Source organism: Pteropus medius, unplaced genomic scaffold (genome assembly GCF_902729225.1).
Source record: "Pteropus medius unplaced genomic scaffold, Ma_sr-lr_union100, whole genome shotgun sequence".
NCBI lineage: Eukaryota > Metazoa > Chordata > Mammalia > Chiroptera > Pteropodidae > Pteropus > Pteropus medius.
The window spans coordinates 25,392,231-25,414,810 of NW_024354875.1; the positions used below are offsets into that span (position 1 = coordinate 25,392,231).

At 33.1% G+C, this 22,580-nt stretch overlaps 1 protein-coding gene across 1 annotated transcript in view; it reads right to left on the bottom strand.

Annotated features, from left to right (window-relative positions):
• The window catches only part of KCNH7 (potassium voltage-gated channel subfamily H member 7), a 399,182-nt gene extending 376,806 nt beyond the window's left edge, over window positions 1-22,376 (bottom strand). The window contains exons 1-2 of the mRNA XM_039855541.1: window positions 22,301-22,376; window positions 20,412-20,642 (exon numbers count right to left, since the gene is read on the bottom strand). Of these exons, the coding sequence (XP_039711475.1) occupies window positions 20,412-20,642; window positions 22,301-22,376 (307 nt within the window). The remainder of the gene's footprint in view (window positions 1-20,411; window positions 20,643-22,300) is intronic.
• Window positions 22,377-22,580: the final 204 nt, after the last annotated feature.

The following is a 22,580-nucleotide window of genomic DNA, read 5'->3' on the forward strand; positions in this document are numbered from 1 at the left end:
ACACAGCTTTAAAAATTTAATGAGTCACCTGAATTTCTCTAAAGTTTGTCATTACAAAAATTTGATTTTTATAGTATTAGTATTCTTTTACATTTTTATATACCATATATGACAGAAGCATTTAATAAGCCATGCCCTAGTATTATTTAGAACTTTGAAAGTAGAGTTGTAGTAAATTGTCTTATCAGTAATATTGTCTCTTTCAAGATTGCTCCATTTACTAAGAAACCTCAAAGCAGACATAATAGAGTAATTAACAAAAATTCCTAAGCTTTTTTCTTTGAATAGCTGATATCGAGACAGAGTCAGGGGTGCTGTAACAATTCAGCTACAGTAAAAGAAATTGTGAGTCATTCCATCAATACATTTTAATAATTTCAAATACAATAACTTATTTTTCCATAAATAGGTGGAGTAATCTATTTCCTCCCAGTAACCCCCACATAACTACTCTAGTGAATAGAGGAGAGAAAATTACTATACCAAGAATGAAAATCACTTAACACTATGTAGCCCCTAGCAGTATCCATTTCAAATAATTTAAAAAACATGGTGTGATACCAGAATCCTAATGAATATTAGGAAATAATGTTGGATTTACCTAATAATAATAGTTTCTTTTTTCATTCTAGACTTAAAGCAAGCAACCATCCTAGTTGCACTGTTCATACTAAACAAAAAAAAAATTACATGTGTAAAAAATAGTATATAATAAAAAGTCATGTAGTGATATACATGTGTATGATATACATATACATGTATAGTTAGTGATATACATATGTCATAATTTGGTAATTGTACCCAGTATAGCCATTCCTGTTAATAAAATCCCCAAATATTGTATTCTTTTGTAAACAGCAACTAATTATGACCTTTGGAATGCTTCCCACGCTACCCTGGCTGTGCCAGACCCCACACACCACCACACAACCCAGCTACTACAGGATTATCCAGGGACCTCCAGGAACCTACTACAGCCTGCCCTGGTTGGCTCCCTACCTTTCTGGAAGTAGTCTTTTCTGGCTGGTGGTCTGTTCAGTCTAAGCCCATGTTTTACAGATAAATTATATTTCATCCCTCTCCTCATGTAAGTTAAGAAAAGGAAGGCCATTATAATCCTCAACTTTAGAATTCTTTCTTCTTAAATACCATATATGCTTTTTAGTGGCAAATACACTGTTTTGATTGTTTCTAATGAAAAAGAGTAACAAGATTTCTATTGAAAGCTACTTTGATAATGATGCCCTCTTATGTTTAGATTTCTCAAACACCTTGTACTATATAACATAATAGTGGATGAAAAAAGACTAGATTATTGAAATATTATATTATAAAAGTTTCTTTACCTAATTACCATTTGGGAATTAAAGAAAAAGATGATTTGGGGGAAAAAAACAGATCACAGACACATATCTTTGAATAAAATAGTTAACATGACCCTCAATGTTATTATTTATTCTATTTTAAAAATTGAGACAGAAATACTTCAACATCACATATGTATAAGTAAAATGTCGAAGTAACAAAGATATTACCAAATGAAGGTAGCAGCAAATGGAACTGTATATTTTCAAAACTCTGACCAAACACTTATTTATCCTCTCAAGAGATAAGGACTTAAAAAATTGAATGTTTCATTATTTTCCATAATTGGGCAAATTAAGAGTGCAATGGTCAGGGAAGAGCATGTAGAAAGAAAATATCATCACCGAGGATTCTTTAATTGTCCTACCCCCAGTGTCCCCTTAGGCACAACTGGAGCCAAAAGGACATCCTGCAAACAGAGCCTGCAGGATGCTGGTGCTTTGAATAGGTGGTAATCTCTAAGGATTATATTCAGTTCCTGAAACTACTCAGAAAAACACAAACTCCAAAAGTCTAGCTATAACTAGAATGTACTGTCTTCATTTAATTCTTTTTTTCTCCACAGTGAACATGAATTCTCTTCATGGCATAGATAAGCCTGGATGATGACAGTATTTCTTTTGGATAGAAACCCAAACATTCTCCAAAATGATCTGTAGCATCTCATTACCCAAAACTACCTGTGAGAGCTCATAAAGCAGAATAAATCAGATTCACCAGTTTAAAAAGATGTGCATGCCAGTTTCATTTCTAATGCCCCTATAAGATGCACTGTAATACGTGAGTTCTCTTAGAATATTGTAATATTATTTTATGGCAAATAGTGATGCTTTTCTAGTTTAATATATGGTACAAATAATACCATACCTTCTCAAGGGCTTATAGGTTCATACACTTCATGTATTATATTGGGAGAAAAAGATGTCATGAAATCTGGTTTAAAAAGCTTGAAAAGAGGAAATGAAATGCTCAATGAAGAAATAAGAAGCTATAATATTGCTCATGCTCAATGAGAAATGCTGATTTGAAATTCAGGCATAGTGCTCCTCATCTTCAAGAAAAGGAAACTAAATCTTTATTGATACTTGTAAAAAAATTGCTTGTTTGAGAGCATAAGCAGGAAGACAATGCTTTTACCATATAATGGAAAATCCAGCTCTGTTTTAGAAATTGGAAGATATGGGTCCTAGTCCTGATGCCAAGTAAGCTTGGGCAAATTGCTTGGCCTTGGTTTCTATGTTTATAAAATAAAGGTTGTTAAAAGAAATTAGGAGAAGAAGTAAAAAAAAAGATGGGGAGGAAAAGAGACAGGCAGGCAGGCAAGCAGGAAAGCAGGCAGGCAAGCAGGAAGCTGGTTAATTGGTTAGCATTTGGGGGACAACTACCCTGGGCCAAAAACCATTGGTGCATTTCCCAGAAAGTATAATCTGTGATCCCAGTTCCTTACCATCTTAAAATTTTTTGATTATGCAGCACTTCATCTCTAGATAATATTGTTTTAAATTGACTCACAGGTGGAAATGTCATTACCATTATTATCCTGTTTTCCATGAGGCTGACTTTAGTAGCTTCACCAGAGAGATGAGATGTGGAAGGCAAAATGGGCCCCAAGTATTATCTTCTACTTCTGGAAAAGTAAATCTGTTGTTTGGAACAAAGACTTGCTATCAATAAAGGGGAAGTTCTTTCATCCGTGTAAATGTCAATATATGGTTCTCACACAAGATAAAGTGAATTCCAGTGCTGCCACCTTTGTTACAGAGACAATTAAGGTGTCCTGTTATCCATTATTCATCACTCTTGCCTTTGCTCCAAATAGAACAATAAACAGAGCTAAGGAATAAATATTCTTCACACTGAAGAATTCATTTTTCTAGGATCCAGGTGTCCAGTCTCTGATAACCCTGTTGAACTTGTGCTTGTCAGAGATTTCACCAGCATGTTTTCTTCTGAGGGGAGGAAGCAGCAGTGTGTGTGTGTGTGTGTGTGTGTGTGTGTGTGTGTGTGAAGCAGTTGCCTTAAAGCAGTTTTTCTGCCCTCCTCACTCTCTTTATAGGTCCATATACCTGTTTTTTTCTCACTTCACAGTTTTGTTTCCCTACATTTGAATCTTTCCTCCTTTATTTTTTTTTTTGCCTTTTCCAATAACTAGGTAGTAAATATAAACTTTGTCTTTATACTCTGAAAATCATATTTTTTCCACAGAAAATAATCTCTCCAAATACTTCTTAAAGACCATAGATCATAATCTAATGTTTACAGCAATTAAAGGAGAAGATATATCTAACCCTTCAATTTATTCTAAACATACTGGTTCACTTTATAAGTAGAGGAACAGAATCATCAAAATGAACTCTCTTTTTAAATGAGTGAAGTTTTAAAGATTCTAAACTGATAGAAATAATCAGAATAATAATGTTAAAAAATGAGACTCATGAATTTTTTATAATTCTTTTATAAAGATACAAATGTGTTCAATGATCTTTAGTAGTCGGTTTCACGACAAAATAATTGTGATATAATTCAGTTCTCATTATGATAAATATGAGCATTCTGTCATTAGAAAAACCTTATCAAATAGTGCAACTGTATGTACACTAGGCTTTAAGTATGGTTTTGCACTGATTTTAGACTATGAAATATAAAGAATAAAAGAAAGTGAGAAACGCAAAACTTGGGTCAGAATGTCTTGATAGATTATGCACGCTGGAAAGCAAAAGGGGCAGCAAGGATTGACAACTGAGGAAACCTGGTTGTCCTTTATGTCAGTCTCCTCAAAGTCAATAAAACGTTAAGTCTGCATCTCAGGCACATCTGTCTCAGCTGTAGCAGCCACAAATAAACTTTTATTTTAAGACATATTTATAATTTAATTTTTACCATCACTTGGGTGCAGCCATATTAATCTCAATATAACTATACATTTAAACATGCTTTTTTTCAATCTTCAAAGAATGCTTCATCATTCTAGATCACTATTTTGGTGAAGAACAGATGCATCTGACCACATGTAGGACATATGTATTTTTTGAATTATACAATTAATTTTCTCATAATCTCTCCAGATGAAAAAAACCCACTTAGAAATCTGCCCTACTGAAAAAAAAATATCTTTCCTACCATTCCAGTTTCCTTCCTTTACTGATTTATGTTTTGTTTTTGTAGAACAATTTGAATCTGCATCAGAGAAAAACTGGCTCTAACTAAAATGGCCATTTCTGCCCTTTCCCATAATAGAATCTTGAAAACTACAAGTGAAAATCAATAGAGGATACCTTAGTATGAAGGGACACAGATTATTGAATATCTATTTGCCACTTAAAAATAAAAATAATGCTTTTAGACAAAGGAGACATCATTTACTAATGTAGGAGAGGATTAAATGTAGTTGGTTTAGATATAGTTTTAAAAGGATAAAATATTAAATTTAAAATTAACAAACTATCACTGTTACAAGAGGTGAAAGTGAATAGAAAATAGACTTATATGTAATAAAATAATAGATTTATTTCCTTTGAGACACTGCTAAAATCTGAGAGGTAAAGGGGGAAAACAAACAAAAATAGTTGCTAATCAAATGCGTAGCCCTTATTTCCTAAATCATGAAAACAAATTCTGGTTGGTACTTTAGAACATTACCAAGAACTTTCAACTTTGAAAGAAAAAAAAAAAAAACAGAAAATGAGTTATGGACTGTGATTTGTACTGCTATGATGAAAATCCAATCAGCAGAATAGTAAATATAATTCTAATTCCCCTACACATGAAAGTAAATGCCCAGAATTTAAAGAATGTATTTCCCCTTGATACATTTATGTCTTAAATAATTACTGTATAGTTATCAAAAGAAAAAATAGTCTGACTCTGAAAGTAAATAGTAATTTATTAAATTGAGAAAAAATTTGTATACATTGAAATGCAAATTTAGGTATACAATTTGTTGAGTTTGGACCAATATTGAAACTCATATAATCAATACCCCAATCAAGATAGAGAATAAAATAAGCCCATCATTCCCAAAATTTCCTGTGTGCTCTTGTAAGAGTTTAGAACAAGCCACCCCAAGATATGCCTCAGTTGTATGCAAATTCTTTTAAGCTGGGGGCAACTGAGACCCTGCAGGCTCAAGAGACATTTCCGTCCTCTGCTTTACTATTAGGAGAAATTTAGACTGGGAGCTTGGCCCACGATATGAGTTATTACCAGAAATGATGTTTTGCCTATCTATATGGCAGGGCAAACTAATAATTGCTGAACATATACTCTCCCTGCAATTATGTTCTGAAGCCACAAGGTGCATTGCATCATCCTTAGCTCAGAATGTCTTGTATATTTCAATTTCCTTTTCTGTCTCTGAATCTCTCATTTATGTGGGGTCTTTTATTCTTTCATGTATGCAGAGTCCATATACATATGTATGTAATTACATTAGATTATTTTCTCTTGTTAATCTGTTATGTCTATTTGATTAGTAGACCAGCCAAAAGAAACTTGAGGGTAGAGGAAAGTTTCTTCCCCCACTTAGTCCCTTCTGGTCAATTCCTATACCCCTTCCCATCCCATAAGCAACAACTGTTTTGATTTCTATCACCATATATTCTTTTATTTATTTATTTTTTGCTCAATATGTTTTTTGAGAATCATTTATATTATTCTTTTATGTCCATAGTTTGTTATTGTTTATTGCTGATCAATATACGTTGATAGCCACACAATTTATTTACCTATTCACCTGTTGATAAACATTTAGTTTGTTTCCAGACTTGGACTATTATAAATAATGCTGCGATAAACTACTCCTACTTAATAGACATTCTTTAGACAAAAAATTTTATACACAAAGGCAGGTTAATTTTATCATCAGTTTACAAATAGACTAACACAAATGACTAAGGCCTGATAGTCATAAGTTGGAAAAAAGATGGCTGTGCAACACCCTGTACACACTCATGCAATAACAGATTCTAAGACAAAGATCCTTTACGGGGGATCTTTAAAAGTAAAGGATACCCTATAAGAGACCATTGGCATTTAACAATGAACTCAATCTCTACCTTTAGCCGGTTCTGTTCTCCTGACTTAACTGTGGTTCACAAAGCGGTTGAGGTTAATTAGTTTACTTTTAGTTTAACCTTCAAATGGTACTTACAGAGAGATTCATTTGTAGTTTTATTTCAAAGAGGTCAGCAGGTGCAGTATTCTTTAGAAGAATTCTGACTCACTTCTCCGAATTGCAAGTTACTGTCTTTGTCTACAGAGTAAGCATTTTAGGCATCACGAGGATGAGTGGATACATTTTTAAACTCACCAGTTTCAGGAGGCTAAAAAATGTACATGAAAAGTCTGTATTATGGGATGGTAGACATTTTGAAAAACCTCATACACATATTTTGGTACATATTTTTTATTCAGTCACTCATGCTGCTCCAAATTTCCTTTTGAGCACAATGCTCAGTGAGCATATCAACTTGATATGTATTTTTAATCCAATTTTTTCACATTTTTTAAAAATATTTTATTTGTTTATACTTATATTGCACTTACTGGGTACTAAAGCTTGTTGTAAGTGCTTTTACAAATATAGTCCTTAAAAACCTGTAAGTCAGGTTCGCTTATTATCATAATCTCCGTTTCACTGATGATTAAGCTGACGACAGGCTAGTCAGGTAACTTGCCAAAGATCACATAGTGAATATGTTCAGGATTCTGACCCAGGCAACCTGACTCCAGAGTCTATGACCTTAGCCAGTATGCTATGCTCCCTCTTTATCATCCTTTTCAAATAAGCAAGAGATGACTTCCACTTTATTGAAGAGATAACTGATAGATCAAATAGTTGAAAGTTTGTCTTGTGTTTTAATTCATTAAATTAATTTATTTAAGGAAACTATTTGTAAAACTGCTGCTTTTTTGCAAAGCACTGAATTAGGCACTGGGAAAACAGATTAATTTAACTTATTTCTAAAACACCAGAGGTAGGTGTTTGTCTAATTGTACTTAAGAGAACATTCGAATCCTCCAAATTTAAAACATTTAATATGTAAAATCCAGAAACAATTTACGCTTTTCTGTCAAGATGCGCCTTGACTCCACATATATGTACACTGTATGTATCAGGAACGTTACATGGACAGGAGGTGTGCTGAGGTGGTACAGTAGAATTTTGAGGTGTGCTCTGAAAAAGGACAATGAACACTTAAATCACAGCTTGTTATATACTGCGTGTGTAGCCTTGGGAAAGTTTATTGACTTCATCTTTTCGATCTTCAAAATGGGAACAATCAAATACCTACTTTATAGGATGTTATGAGGACTGGGGTAAAAATGAGATTTTTATGAGTACTATAATACTGTACGTGCTCAATAAATGATAGTTATTATTATTATCTAAAGTACTCAAATAGCACTATTATCTAACTCATCCCAGTTATAGAATAATATATAAATTGCCACTGAGAAATAATTTAACAAGCCCAGTCTCTGAACTCATTAGCAAGATACCAGCGTGCATCAATGTAAATAAAATAAAATCAACAAAAAGAACACAATTCCAGGGTCTGATTTTTTACATGAATTATGCTTAAATTAGGTGTGGGGATGAGGAGTCATTGATTATATCTGTTCTGCAACAATAAAAAAAACATTGGTAGCAAGAAGGTTCTACCTGAGTATATTATGATGTCATTACTTTAAGAAAAGTTTTATGTTTTTTGTATTTTGTGGTTCTTAGAATCTGTAGCAGAAGGCAGCACATAACACTTCTGCTAAAATGGAAATACAATGCCTGGGATTTCTTTTGTTTGTCTTTTCCAAGTATTCTGATATATAGCTAAAGTAGTTAAAAGGTTAGGATATATATATATATATACATACACACACACATATACATATATATTTTTTTTAATTTTCAAATTCTGTAACCTCAGATATTTCAACAAAAATTTCTAAGCCTTCTCTTCTGGGGAAAAAATTAATGTTTCTAGCAATTTTTCAAATGTCATATAAGAAGTATTTATAAAAATACTCTCGCTTATTCTTTTATACTTGAGATTCATTTTTATTTTTGTAGCCGAACAGTAGCTCAACCAGACATTTTGCTTTATTTTTCTGTTATTGAAGAAAAATTAAGAATGATATTATAAAACGCTTTTTTGGTAAAGATTTTACAGAACATAATTAGTATCCCTCATGTTTTCAAAAACTTTAGATTAATAAAAAAGGACTAACAGATTTCTTTTAAATGAAGTATTCTCCAAAAAGAAATTCATCACTGAAGTTACTGGAATCCTCTAAAGAGTCAATAATTAAAATAAAATATTGTGTAACTCACACTATACTCACATTGTTGTGAATATATTTAAAATAATGAATGTTGGCGGATATGAAATTTCAGTAGGACACCTTCTGCTCCCTCTAGAAACATGAAATACAAAATAAATAAATAAATAAATAAATAAATAAATAAAACGATCAAGTCTTGAAATTTCAAAGCAAGAACTAAAGAGAAGCTGGCTAACAGGGCAGTTGAGGTTGTACATCATTAGAGGCATTTTTTGTGTGGTCCTTCATTTGGGGAGCAAATTCCGAAAACTGCAATCTGAGAATTCATAAATTCTACTGAGCCTTGGTTAAGTGACATTCATTATAAAGAACACCTAGAGGGAAGACCCAAGAATTGAGTCACAGCTAGAGAGATCAGATTATCTGCACTCTGCATGTCTTGGTTAAGTAAGGCAGCCAAGGAAAAAACGATTTTTCCCTGCAGTCATTTTGGTAGCATTATATTGGGATAAAGTTAGTGGTTTATCTAATAGTATGATGAGTTTCTGTCACTTAAATGTTTCCTCCCAATTATTTTTAATTTTCAGCATGTAATGACATTTATGACTTACAAGTACATTTCTATTCTGTTACATGGTATCCTAGCCTAATGTTTATTTATTACGAGTGTATTACTTTCATGCCTGTCACTTTGAATCTAAGTAAAACTATAAAATTTTAAATATATCAATGTATATGTATATATATTCTGATGCAAACTATGAAATAAAAACAATTTTTACTAATCAAATTGTCATCATAGTCTACATAGATAATAAGAAATACTGAAAATAACAAAATCCAACTTATTCCAAATAGAAAGAAAAAAAAGTTCACAAAGTGCTACTAAGTGGTCAAAAATTAGTCCCAGTTTCTGAATCTGAGGCTTATAAGACTGCTAACAAATTACTGAAATGAAAATGTGAATGTAAAGAACAGTTTTGGGAAGCGTTTTTGGAAGACCCTGGTATGGCAGGCGAGGTGGGGGCATTCAGTCCCGAGAATCAGCTATTAGAGAGATTCCCATCAGTCCTTAGGTTTGGCAATACTGAACAGTTGTCTTTCTTAAATTAGAAAATAAATTGCCCAAATATGTTCCATGTGTGTTTTTCAGTAAAGATTATGAGTTAAATTCAATAATTAGACAATAAGATACTGTTTTTATTGGGTCAACACAAATTAAAAAGAATGCCAAGTTTTACTACACACAGTATGTGTCCAATTAAATGCACTGTCTTTTGGAGTTTAATTTGACAAGAAGTACGAAACGTTTTTAAGATACACACACTGTTTGACCCAGAAATTATACTTCTAAGAAAAATAGTGCAGGTGTGCAGGATGATTGTACAGTTTCTTTGTATGTTCTTTGTATGTTTTTACAATTGTGAAAAGGTGGAAATAATAAAGCACTCAATAATAAGGCATCGCTGGCAATATTTTATTTTCTTTAATGCAATACTCTGTTGATATTAAAATAATTTTCAAAATGTCCATGTGTTAAGTATTATATAATCATTAAAACATGTACATGTTCAGGATAAATTTCTCAGTAAGAAAAACAGGCTACAGTTTGGTACATGTAGTACTATTCTGGTCTTGTAAAAAAAAGTGTGTGTGTGTGTGTTTGTATAGAAAAATTATAGACAGAATACATGCCATCATTTTAACAGTGGCTATCTCTTAGATTCAAGATTATAGCTTTTTTAAAATTCCTCTTCTATATTTTCAAATTTTTTTGACAGTGGAGTTAAATCACTTTGAGAGAGAGTAGAGATATTAAGACTTTGTTGAGGTGGTGAAATCCTGTATCAGGATGTGACTGATGAAGTGTCTGCTGATACCATACAGACTTTACAATCTCAACACATGACTCTGGGTTTGAGAAAAATAACAAAATGTGTTGGAAAGCCAATGTAAGTATGAAGTTGTTTTCAGTGTGTGGAGATAGACAGCAGAGAAAGAAATCAGCATAAGTTTTATAAGTGTTTTATCATGTGTATTCAACTAAAGATTTCTAGAGAGGGCCAGGATGGCTTGTAAAATTGCAAGGATTATTATAGGAACATGTAGACATATTTTTTTTTCTTTTAATGGCTTGTAGATGCCCCATCTGAATCAGCTCACTGTGTAGGCATTAAGGATCTATCTAGACAATCCTGACCATTCAACTATCTCTTTCTAGCTAATTGGAGAAGGGTGATTAGTTGTCGTGACTTTTTAGAAAGAACTACAGGTTATTAAATATTAGAATAAATTGCTTCATAATACATAAACTATATGGCAGCAAGTTTTCAAATTATTCGATTAATAATGCAAGTTGTTAATTTTACAACTCTCAAATTTAGTAAAATGACTGGCACAGGAAGTTGAATGAATAAATGAGACTTCTCTAGAACTTGCCACTTGACATGTTCATTGGTAAACAGGTGTATTCCTGGGTTCTTTTAAATTTATTTTTTGCTCTCCTTCCATTTCTTCTTTTTCTTTTAAATAAGTGCCTTAATAAGTCCCCTCAAAGAGTTCAACGTTGAGTGGAAGAAACAGACATAAAAATAAATTATTATAAGATAATTTCATAAGTGTTCTAATAGAGACAAGGGGCAGTGGGAATGTTAGGAAATGTGGACAAGGTTGCCTGAGGGATTTAAAGAAGATCATGCAAAGGAGAGAGGAGGGCAGCTTCTGAGAGAAGATCAAAGGCCCAAGATAGTATGGTATATACCAGGAACTGAGTCTGACATTTGGCCCAATGTGAAGAAAATTGGAGGTGTTTTAAATAAGCCAGAGACTCTTCACACCAGTGAATTTGTGATTTCCCTTTTAAATACCAGTGGTGAAGTTGGTCAAATCACATAATTTTCTCAGAAAATAAAACTTTATTATGGGAAAGGAGAGTATAAGAACACAATAGAGCTTTTGCTACTGAATCAGACCACTGTATGAATTTTCTTCCAAACTTCCTACATAATGACTACACAAACAGTAGACAGGAGGCACCTTAACTAAAAATATCCTTCAAATATAAATTGACCATATAATTTACAGTCCAAAATGGGGACACTTTTAAGAGTAAAAGAAGAGTTCCATTAATAATTACGCAAAAATTACAGGCATATGTTAGCTCTTCTCACTCTACTGAAATCAAACATCACAACAGAGATTCATTTTGAATGATACAGTTCGGTTTAAAATAAAAAATACCTAAGATAAAGCTGGCTTCATTTACCTTTTGGTGTGAATTTAATCAATCAGATTCATGCCTCAGATAATCAATAAATCCATGATTTAGAACTAGAATTAGGACATAGCGAATGGAGTAGGATGAGGCAATAAAGTTTGCAAGTAGAAAAAAATCTAGATTTTAAATCTCATCTCCACTTTGCCTTGTGATCATCAGTACTTTACTTAACTTCTCTGAACTTCAATTTAATATCAAAAATAGGATAATATCTACTCCCAAAGCTGTCATCTCATGAAAATCAGATAAAGTAACACAGAAAGAACCAGTTACAGAAATAGAATTCAGTTAACACTGGTACTTTGGGAGGAGATCTAAATTAGGTAGAGAGCTATGGTCCATGAAATATGATCATGGGAACTGGAACCTGAGGAACACATGTATGTGTGTTAAAGACCTAAATAATTGTATAGCTAAAGATCAACTAATTAACACTATTAAATAAAAACGAATGGTGTATATAAGAAATTCTAACTAATTTTGCCAAGTAAATGGGAACTTGATTAAACATTATTCACAAAATATATAATATTGCATAGCTCCAACATTAATTTTATTGAATTGATGTGATTAATTAGTACATTAAAAAACCTTAAGATTGTGATTTTAATATGTGGTCTTTTCTAACACAAATAGATTTTTATTATTTTTAACATATAAATACCTATTTAGTTTGTCCTAGATCTTTTTACTTGATCTTTGAGAAATTGGTTATGATACCACCATTAATTTTATACTTTAATTTTTGTCATCATGTCTATCATATTAGGTCATTAATATATATTTCGCTGAATAGAATTAAGAAAGATATTTTGAGCATAGAAGTCAACAGTCAGTATGCAAAGCAACAACCATTCTTGAACCCATGCAGTTACTACATGTTTCTTAAAACCAATATTCTAAACAACATGCAAGAATTAATATACAATCAAAACAAAGGACAACAAATAGAAACACTCTTAGAAATCCTCAAGAAAAGAAGAATAAAAACAGGAAAAGGCAACAATAAAAACAGCAATGGTGAGATTTCACCTGCTGTAGCCACGTCTTCTAACTGGTCATTTCAGAGGAAAGAGCTGGTAAACAAAAGCAGTGAGCATTGGGCAGCTTTGCCAGGCCCTGCTTAGCACAGTCCAGTTTGAGATCATTTTAAAAAACTAACCAACTAAAGGCAGAAATGTACCCACAGTCCTCTTCTACTCTTCCCCCAATTCTTACCCACTAGGCAGCAGCCCAAAGTAAAAATTATTGTGAGGCAGTCTGCAAAACAGTGGAAACAGTGGGAACCACGACAAGAAGAGTTTATATGCAAGCAGACCTACTTTAAGAGAGGGAAGGGCCCAGGAGTTACCACAATTTGAGTTGTCCACAGAAAAACTACTTTGATTTTCTCAATTAGATATTTTATATAAGTTAAAAGAACAAAAGAAAGATATAAAATGTTCAGTCATTGAGATAAGAGCTTGGTACTGGGTTTTCTCATAATCTACCGGTGACAAGTGGCAATTTGACCTTCTTAACTATTCAGTAATAAGGCAAATTTCCTCGATGGTGATCAATGTCTAACTGCTCCCTGATTCTACTGTTTCTCAGCAGTTCAGTACTTTTGTTAAATGCAGACAGCATGGTATGTAGAGAAAAAACATTCATCTGACAATAATAGCATTTAATAATTACTTTTTATTTTAATAAGCTAACTTTATTATTTTAGATTCAACACTCTCATTATTGAGCGACCCTGAAATCAGCTTCATTGTCAATTAAGAATTTTCAAGAAAACACTGAGGGATAAAATGCCGTACTAGATATAAAATGCCAATACTGTGTAACTTATGTAGTAAACACAGTGTCAAACACAGCAATGAATGAAATTCAGAAAAGAACAGAAGAGAATTTTGGGTTTGGTTGTTACATAGAGTACTGTTGGAGACACTAGTGAGAGTCATTTTGATTTGGTGTTGAGTGAGTGACATTTAGATAACTGGTTAATAATTCCTGGTTAATGGCTTCTTTCTAACTTTTTATTAAAATTTTTTTTAGCTATTTGTATAAGTACAAGCTATGAAGATGATTTAATACTTTAGCTTATTAAGCAAAAAAAAAAAGTCCATTAATAAAATTAAGTTGAAAATTGTTCTTAGGAACATTTTAGAAGTGTTCTTAAGAAAATAAGAAAATCAAAACATCACACTTTCCCTGTAACTCACTTTTCTCAGGATCTTCTGATCTCAATCTTCTTTTTCCAACTCTATGGTACCATTTCTCATCCTCTATTTTTTACACTAATTAAGGGCTAATTAAGCACATACTTCATACTAGGCTCTTTTCCATACATTCTGGATACAGAAATTAATAAGACCTGGCATTTTCACTGAATGAGCTAAAAAAAAAAAAAAACACAGATAACATTAACTATAATAATATGTAATGATATGTAGCACACTCCAGATGCTACACTGGAGTTGAGAACCAGATGTTATAGAGACACAAAGAAATATTAATTAATGCTCTGGAGCAAGCACAGGGGGCATCAGGAAGGATTTCACACAGAAGTCTTTCAATCTGTTTTTGGAAGGGTGATAATGTTTCTTTAGGGTAAGAAGCTGAGGGAAGGGCAATCCATTCTGTTTATTGTAGATAAAGAAACACTTCTGAAGGGTAAGCAAAGACTTGGTGACATTAAAGTGCATGGCTCATTAGAGAAAATCTGAGCAGTCAATTGTTATTGGAACATAAGATTTTTAGGAGAAATAGAGTCGGGATGATATTCAATAAATTGATATTTACTGAGCACATATTATGGGCAAGCAACCATGCCAAAGATAATGCTATGGACTTTACTGTACACAACATATTTACTCAGCCTAACAAAGTAGATGTTATTCTCCAAATATAGATCAGAAAAGGAAATTGAGGCACCAAGAAGGTAGACTTGGTCAAGTTCACCCAGCTATTGTCAGAGCTGAGAATCCAGCTGATTGCACTAAACATACCTTACTGAAAAGCCAAGTGAATTCAACTTTGAAGGGCATTAAACATCCTACTGAAGAGTCGAAAACTTTATCTTGAGAGTCTTAATGAATTAAGATAGGTTTTTAAGCCAAGCTAGGACATAAGTTCATTGAGCAGCGGATATGGCAAAGCTGTCAAGGGCTCAAGATTCACCACTTTATGAGCTGTGTGTGATTTCCTAAGTTACTCTTGCCATCTCTCTCTGGGTCTCAGTGTTCTTCTCACAAAAAATGGGAAAAATAAGAATGTGTATCTTCCAGTATTATTATATCCATTATTTAATACATGATATTCCATGATGCATGGCTCCAATAAGTCATCAAGTTGTATAATTCTTATTTCACAAGTAGCTCTCTGATGACGTTGTGGAAAATGAATTGGAAAGGGAGGAAAACTTCAATAGTTAATATTCCAGAAGACAGATTAAGAGAGCTTCAACTTGGCAGTGCTGGAGAAGTGGGAGTAGCACTGTGAAATATTTCAGATGTAAAGACTGAAAGGAATTGGTGATCAGTTGGGTTTAGAGAGGAGAGAGAATGCAAACAAAACAAAACAAAACAAAACAAAACAGAAAATGACCTTAAAGTTTCAAGTTTAGATGGCCAGATGAGTGTTGATGTCTTAACATTTAATATTCCAAGTGCTATTTTCTTTTTACTCAACTCTCCTAGGACTCTCCTGGCTGATGAATGTCAGTAATTGATTTAGTGATTATTTATAGCAAAAACAAACAAACAAACAAATAAAAACATCCTTGGACACCAATAGAAGCCAGAGAAACCAATTCCTCCCACAAGTCTAGCCTATGAAAATAGCCCTAAACTGATCCTGATTTCGAACAGCCTTGAGTGTGAAAATAACTGGGCAGGGGCTTCTCTTTAGCACCAGAATTGCTTAGAGGTATGGTCCAGTGGGTGGTGAAAAGGGACTGATGAACAGAGCCCAACCACAGTTTTAGGACATTTTATTTTCATGGGACAATACTGAAATAAAGTTTACAAATTGTGAGGAGGAGAGTTTCTTGAGAATTCTGATTTTATCAGCAAATACAACTGACTAAATTTAAATGCTATGCAATATCCAAAGTCCATAAGATTTTAAGTTTAGGTATATAAAAGAAAATGTATTTTAAGATTATTGCTGTTACAGTAATATTCTACTAGGTAAAACATGAAAATGTATAAATACAAAGGTAAAATGAACACCAAAACAAACTCTAGGTAAGATATTCCCTGAAAAATCTTTCTTATTGTTTGAATTATACACACATAAATATATTTCTATTCAAAAACTGTCTATATCTCTACTACACAATTTAAGAATTAGGAGAGCTGAATATTTTACGTGTCATATAACTTATATAAAGCTATTAGAAAGCTTATTTTTGAGGTATTAAAATTTTAAGTAAACAACATTGCTTCCTTAAAAAGTTATTATTATATAAAAATGACAAAAGGTGACAGGAAATATACAAAAAATAAGTTTATATTAGAGTTGGGAGAAGAGTGGTAATTAACCCTAAATTCTGTTCTCCATTTATGTAAAAGCTTCTTCATTCATAGTCCATATACAATTTTTTCTTTAAAAACAATTTTACAAAAACATCTTGGGAAGAAGACAGTAATGAACATTAGTCACTCTATAATACAAATATTCTGAAAGCAAAGATCAGTTTGTATCCTCCTTTTCATCTCCTCCTATTGTTCTTCTAGTGCCTAAAACATTACCTTAGAGAAGGGTGGTCCTCAGTATGCATCTTCACCTTCACTTACAACAACATAACAATTTCTATAAAGTCTTTCCAAATGATCAAACCAAAACCTCTTTTCAGTTTCGTTGAACCAATCACTGCCTTGGGAAATTTGTCCTGGTCCTAGCATGACTGGTGCCCTGTCTGGATCTGGTACCTGTCTAAATCAGAAAAGAACTTCCCTCAGCCCTTTCTCATCCTTCAGTTCTTTAAAAGCAACACAAAGATAGGAATATTTCATTTTTTTGTTAACAAAATTGCCATTGTACTATGTTTAAAAGTACAATGGCAAAAATATAGGAATAGTCAGACCTCTAAAAATAATGCATTTTAAGTTTTATTTTCCTACTGGGTTAAGCCCTTGATTTCTCTTGGAGAAATTCACTTTGATTTTCCAAATGTTTAGAGTTGTGAGATAATTTAAAGTAAAAATCCTATCTAAATATGGCTCAAGTGAATTACCACTTTAATTAGCTAGCTGTAATCTATGACACACCCCAAACAAGATGAGCAATAAACCAAGGGACAGTTGACTAACTAAAGTATTCTTTTCTGTTTTCTTACAATTAACAGCATCTGCAAACTATAAGCTAGTTAACAACTGCAGTGTTTGCTATTTCTCAATCACTATTCTTTAAAAAGTGTTTTTTAAGTGAATGCATTACCTTATTAAAATACTTGCCCATCTTTATATAAACCTCAGCACAATTATAGTTTTGAATAATTAGAGTTTTATGTCAAAAGATTTACAGCTTTATCACCTCAAGCAATATTTCACAGCTGCCAAGAATGATTTATGTAATAATGACTTAAACTGTAAAATAGAATCCTCAAAGGAAGGGCTGTCAAATATTTCTACTGCAAATAACGAAGTTTTAAAAAATTGATATTCTGGTAAATAGCAAGTCCAATTGTACCTAGTAAAATCACAGAAAGTAGCATGGTAGGAAGTGTGGGTTCACAGTGGTGATCGTGCAGCTAACCATGCACCACATCAGTGTGAACTCATTGCATAATCATGGGGTTTAAACTGCTTATAAAACCTCTGGCAACTCTGGAAAACAAGCTTTCTTAAATAATGCCATGTTCATAATTTTGCTACTCCAATATGAGTGATTGAAAAAAGTGGAAATAGAATATCTCAACTTTTTGTTTATTTTCTCATCATGCTTATTACATCACTATTCATATCCTTTGAAGTGCTAAATAAAGAATAAATAAGTAAAGTAAGTATTTACTGTATAAACTTAAGAAATCAAGAACCTCTCAAAAGTAAGCGACCTCAGTAATAAAGAACTAAGGAAACTTTGAGAAACAAACCAATGAAAATGTTGGCAAATTTGTCCCTTTCTGCTTTTATAAATGTAGAGCGGCTGTAAGGTGTCTAAGTGGTAAGACTTTCAAAGCATTTGAACTTTACGAACTCTTGACTGATTTTACAGTTTCCATGTGAGTAAAACCAATACACTCTAAAGATTCTATTTAAGGTATATAAACCAGTACCAACAACACAAATTGATTACCCTCAGAGAAAACAAGCCTGACTGAGTCTTCACAATCTAAAGTCATTCAAATTAATCTTTTTCTTTAGAAAAACACGGAGAAAGTTGACCCATCACCTCATGTTTCCCATATCGATGAAAGCAAAATAGGCAGCATTTATCATTAACTCTAAAGATACACAAGTTCCTATAGACTGACATATCTGGAAATGAAGCCAAATGAATCAAAATCATCTCCAAAGGTTGATATTTATATACCTTAACAAGCTTCTAAATAAAATTCTTTGTCCAAAACAAGGAAGTTCTAATTTGTATAACCAAGCCAATCACTCAGATAGAAAGGTTTACGTTAGTCAATGTACCAGCTCTGCACTGCAGAAATTTTTACATTCAAGTTTGTGATTCCATATTAAATTGCTTTTTAAAGGTGTTTTGAGATTATTTTACACACTCCCATTGTACAAGTTAAACTAGGTTTTAGAACATCACCATTCCACTTGCAGAGTAATAAAGAACAACTTCTATTTGAAAACAGTATCTGAAAAGCGTAGTTAGTATCTAAGTAATCTGGACAGTCCAGACGCATTTTATACTTTAATTCTGAAATGTCCCAGGAAACATAACGAACAAATGTAAACCAAGATAACATGCACTAACCACAATATAGAGTATGTCAACATCATGATAAATATTTAGATAGAAAAAAATGTCGAACATTCAAATTATTACAAAAGTCAAATTGTTGGCATCAGATACACATACAAAAAAAGATCAGTTGCATTTGGGTAGTGAAAGCCTCAGTCCAAGAAATGCTTTCAAGACAACACAGCAATTAAGCTATTTCTGGTATGGCAATGCTACTAATTGAAAAATGGGGAGAACTTTAAAAACAATCTCTATGTTGGTTGATAATTATATGTTTTCATTCCAGATTAATCCAAAGTTATATAAGCCTGTTCTTCCAATCATACTTTGTTATGTATACTGATGTTAAGGAAAGTCGATGTTAAGGAAAATCCAATAGTTAAGAATTGTGTATCTTCTATTATGAGATATTTAATTATGAGAAACAAGAGGAAGAGTTAAGCCTTTTCCCTGCTAAAATTTGTTCTCTATATTTTACCAAATGACAAGTCATTATATGATATAGGCTATAACACATCATTCATGTATTTATTTTCACAACTTGAGTTACCTAAAAATCTGACTAGATACTCTTCTGCTTCACTAATTTCTGTCAATGGAATAAAAAAATTGCAATATCAACAAAACTACCTATAACATGCATTTTTAATCTATTTACTTTTATCCCTGAATTGTCAACTATCATTAAGTGTGCACATATGAAAATGAGTATATCTGAATATTCATTACACATATGCATGTGCGTACATATACATAGAGAGAGAGAGAGTACATTTAATGTATGCATGTCCATTAAATGTGTATTTTTTGAGAACCCTTAAAATCTAACATATTTATGCTACCATAACAAGCCTGAAAGAAAAAGTGTCCTTGAAGTTAAGGTATGACCTTATATTGGAGATGCCAGTTTTGCAGCAGCTGTAAAAATGAATACTAATAATTCCGCAATATCACAATTCCTTTTCTCCATTTTGTTTTTTGGGACAAATATTGAATAAATGAATGGTCTTTATTATTTGAACACACGAAGGTTTATTCGACCAATTTTAGAAGATCCTATATATCATCCTTAATCTTGTATAAAAATGAGCAAAGAGAAAAGAAGCGTTGCCTATCAAATAAAGCTGAAGTGCCAAGATATTTATAACTGTAATAGTTTTGGTTTCAGATATAGAGTTTTCAACAAGACTTCGCTTTATAAAATATTTTCCAGTTCAAGCAAATAAAACTCTGTATTCTCCTACCAAATGCATATCAATGAGACCAGTAAAATTATTGGCTTTTTTATTATTCTCTATCTAGGGGAGAGAGTAAGACTGATCTGTGGCATTTTGCCCTCAGTGACATTAAGTTACTGCACTTTTAAAGAGTACAGAGTATAGCCTTATACAAAGAAGAAATCGTTCCTTCTAGTCCACTAATGAGAATAGTCATATTTCTTGAATCCTAAAATACTATAAAGCATATACTTACACCTGATTATTTGGGGCTTCACTGCACATGAACTTTCAGTAAACAGTTGTCAAAATTTCATTTCAATGGAATCAAATACAAGAAATCCAAAATAGATAAACTTTACCATTTTTGTGATAGTAGGTGACCTCCACTTTCCTCTCCTCTGATCCCAGCAATGCCTGGGCAATTTGGGCAATATCATGCCTCTTGGTCTCGGGCCCATGGAGAAAGTCACAGGTGCATGGCTTTTGCATGACATCTGGCCTGGAGAAACCAGTCATCTCGCAGAACCCATCATTGCAGTAGATGATGGCACAGTTCTGCACTCTGGCATTTGCAATAATAAATTTTTTATCTGTAATGAAAAGATAGTAAGGCATCTTTTTAAAAGCTTCCATACAAGATTCTCATAAACACTGGAACAATTTTTTGCATAATAGGAGACTTGAAATGTGGGTGCTTCCCAAATTCCTAAATGTCCAGGCTTTTAAAAGAAAAAAAGAAAAAAATCCTCAAATCTGAAATTAATGGTTCTGAGTAGTTTTAACAAAAATGTATTAAGGAACTATTTTTAAAATTTTGAGAATGTAATTTCCCAAATAACCTAGCTCTCAGTCCCTCTAACTCCCTGGGGTCCTAATGCACACTCAGACAATTAGCTGCCTCATTGATATTTCCAGAATGTCATCTAATTGTAAGGTGAATCTTTTCAAAGCCAAAACAATGAAAAATCTTGTAGCTTTCAGATTTCTCACTTCAACCTTGGCCCTTAGAGTACAACTTTTTCAAAGTAGTTGTTATTCTTGGATTTGGCTTTTCTCTATCCCTCTAAGTCACCATAGCACACATCATGTTAAAATAAATGAAACTGTTAGCAATAAAACTATTTCACATTAATTAGCAGTCCAACAATGTAAAGATTCACCTTTTCATAATATATATTTTCCAGAAGATAAAATATTTACATAAACATATCCACATACATAGTAAATATTATGTTAATACTTTTTCACTTTTACTTTGGGAGAACCTTGAATTTTTGTGTAGTAGTAGGTATTTTAATATAAAGAATGTATTAATTTTGATCATGGATTATATTTACTATGGATATACAAGTTTATTTGATGCACAAGGTACTATATACTCGTGACACTACAGGCAGTGCCAAAATACTACTGCAAAATATACAACATAAATGTGTGTTAACGTGACTTGAAGATGTCAAATAACCATTAACAAGTACAGGATTTAAAATTAACATATTTATATTATAATAATTTATTCCTTATAGCTAGTCCACATGAGAATATTAAATTTCTCTGCATTCAGTCTTTGTGAGATTTACTTCAATTTTTGTTTCTAGGTGGAAATTTAATGGAATAATAAAGATACAGAATTTTTTTTTTTTTTTTGAGTAATGAACTGTTTACACTGGAAACCAGCACGAAGCAGTATTGATTTTCCAAATTATCCTGCATGGGATATATTTGCATTGATTCAATGCAAAGTTAAGCTTCTATAAACTAGCAGCAAGCAGGCATCCCTCCCTGTCAGACTACGGTCTTGTAATTTAACCAAGGTAAAATATAGTTTGCATAGCCATTTACATCGCTGCTACCATTTACATTCTCTTGTCCCAATAGAATTCACTGCTCTGCTTCTGACTTTCAAAAAGTCTACAATAAAACAGCCTCAAAATATAAACCTGGGTTATACTAGTACGTTCCCTTTAAGATAGTAGAAGAGTAGGACATTAAGTAGCGAGGCAGATAATAGAGCAGTGGGAGAGGAGGATCAAATTGCCTCCTATAATGGAGACCAAATCTAAAATGTAAATCAAAATTAATATCATAGGGAGAACACGCTCGCTGCCATCCGAACCCCCTGGCTCGGTTCACAGCCTCCTAACTTGACAGAGCCCGGAGTTGCCGGCTCCTAGCTTGTCAGCAGCGGATGCCAAGCGCACTATCAAAGCAGAAAGCGAGGGAGAGAGAAGAGAACAAATGAACTTACTTTGCCCTTCAAATTTCCTTATGATGGTCCCCAAAAATGTGTTTTGTGGCGCCACATGCCCCCTGCGAACAGGCATGTTGACCCCGGTCTTCCGAGGAGCGCTCCCCGCGAGCTCTGGAGTTCTCCCGGGATCTCTCCTCCGCTAGAGCCCAGGCCAGCGCGCGAGCCGCTCTTTGTAGCAGAGCATCCTCTTCTGAAACCAGAAATCTCTTCCCATTAGCACCACTTCTAGACACCCGCTTTCCCCACCGGAGTCCGATCCGTTCCCCTCACCTTCCGG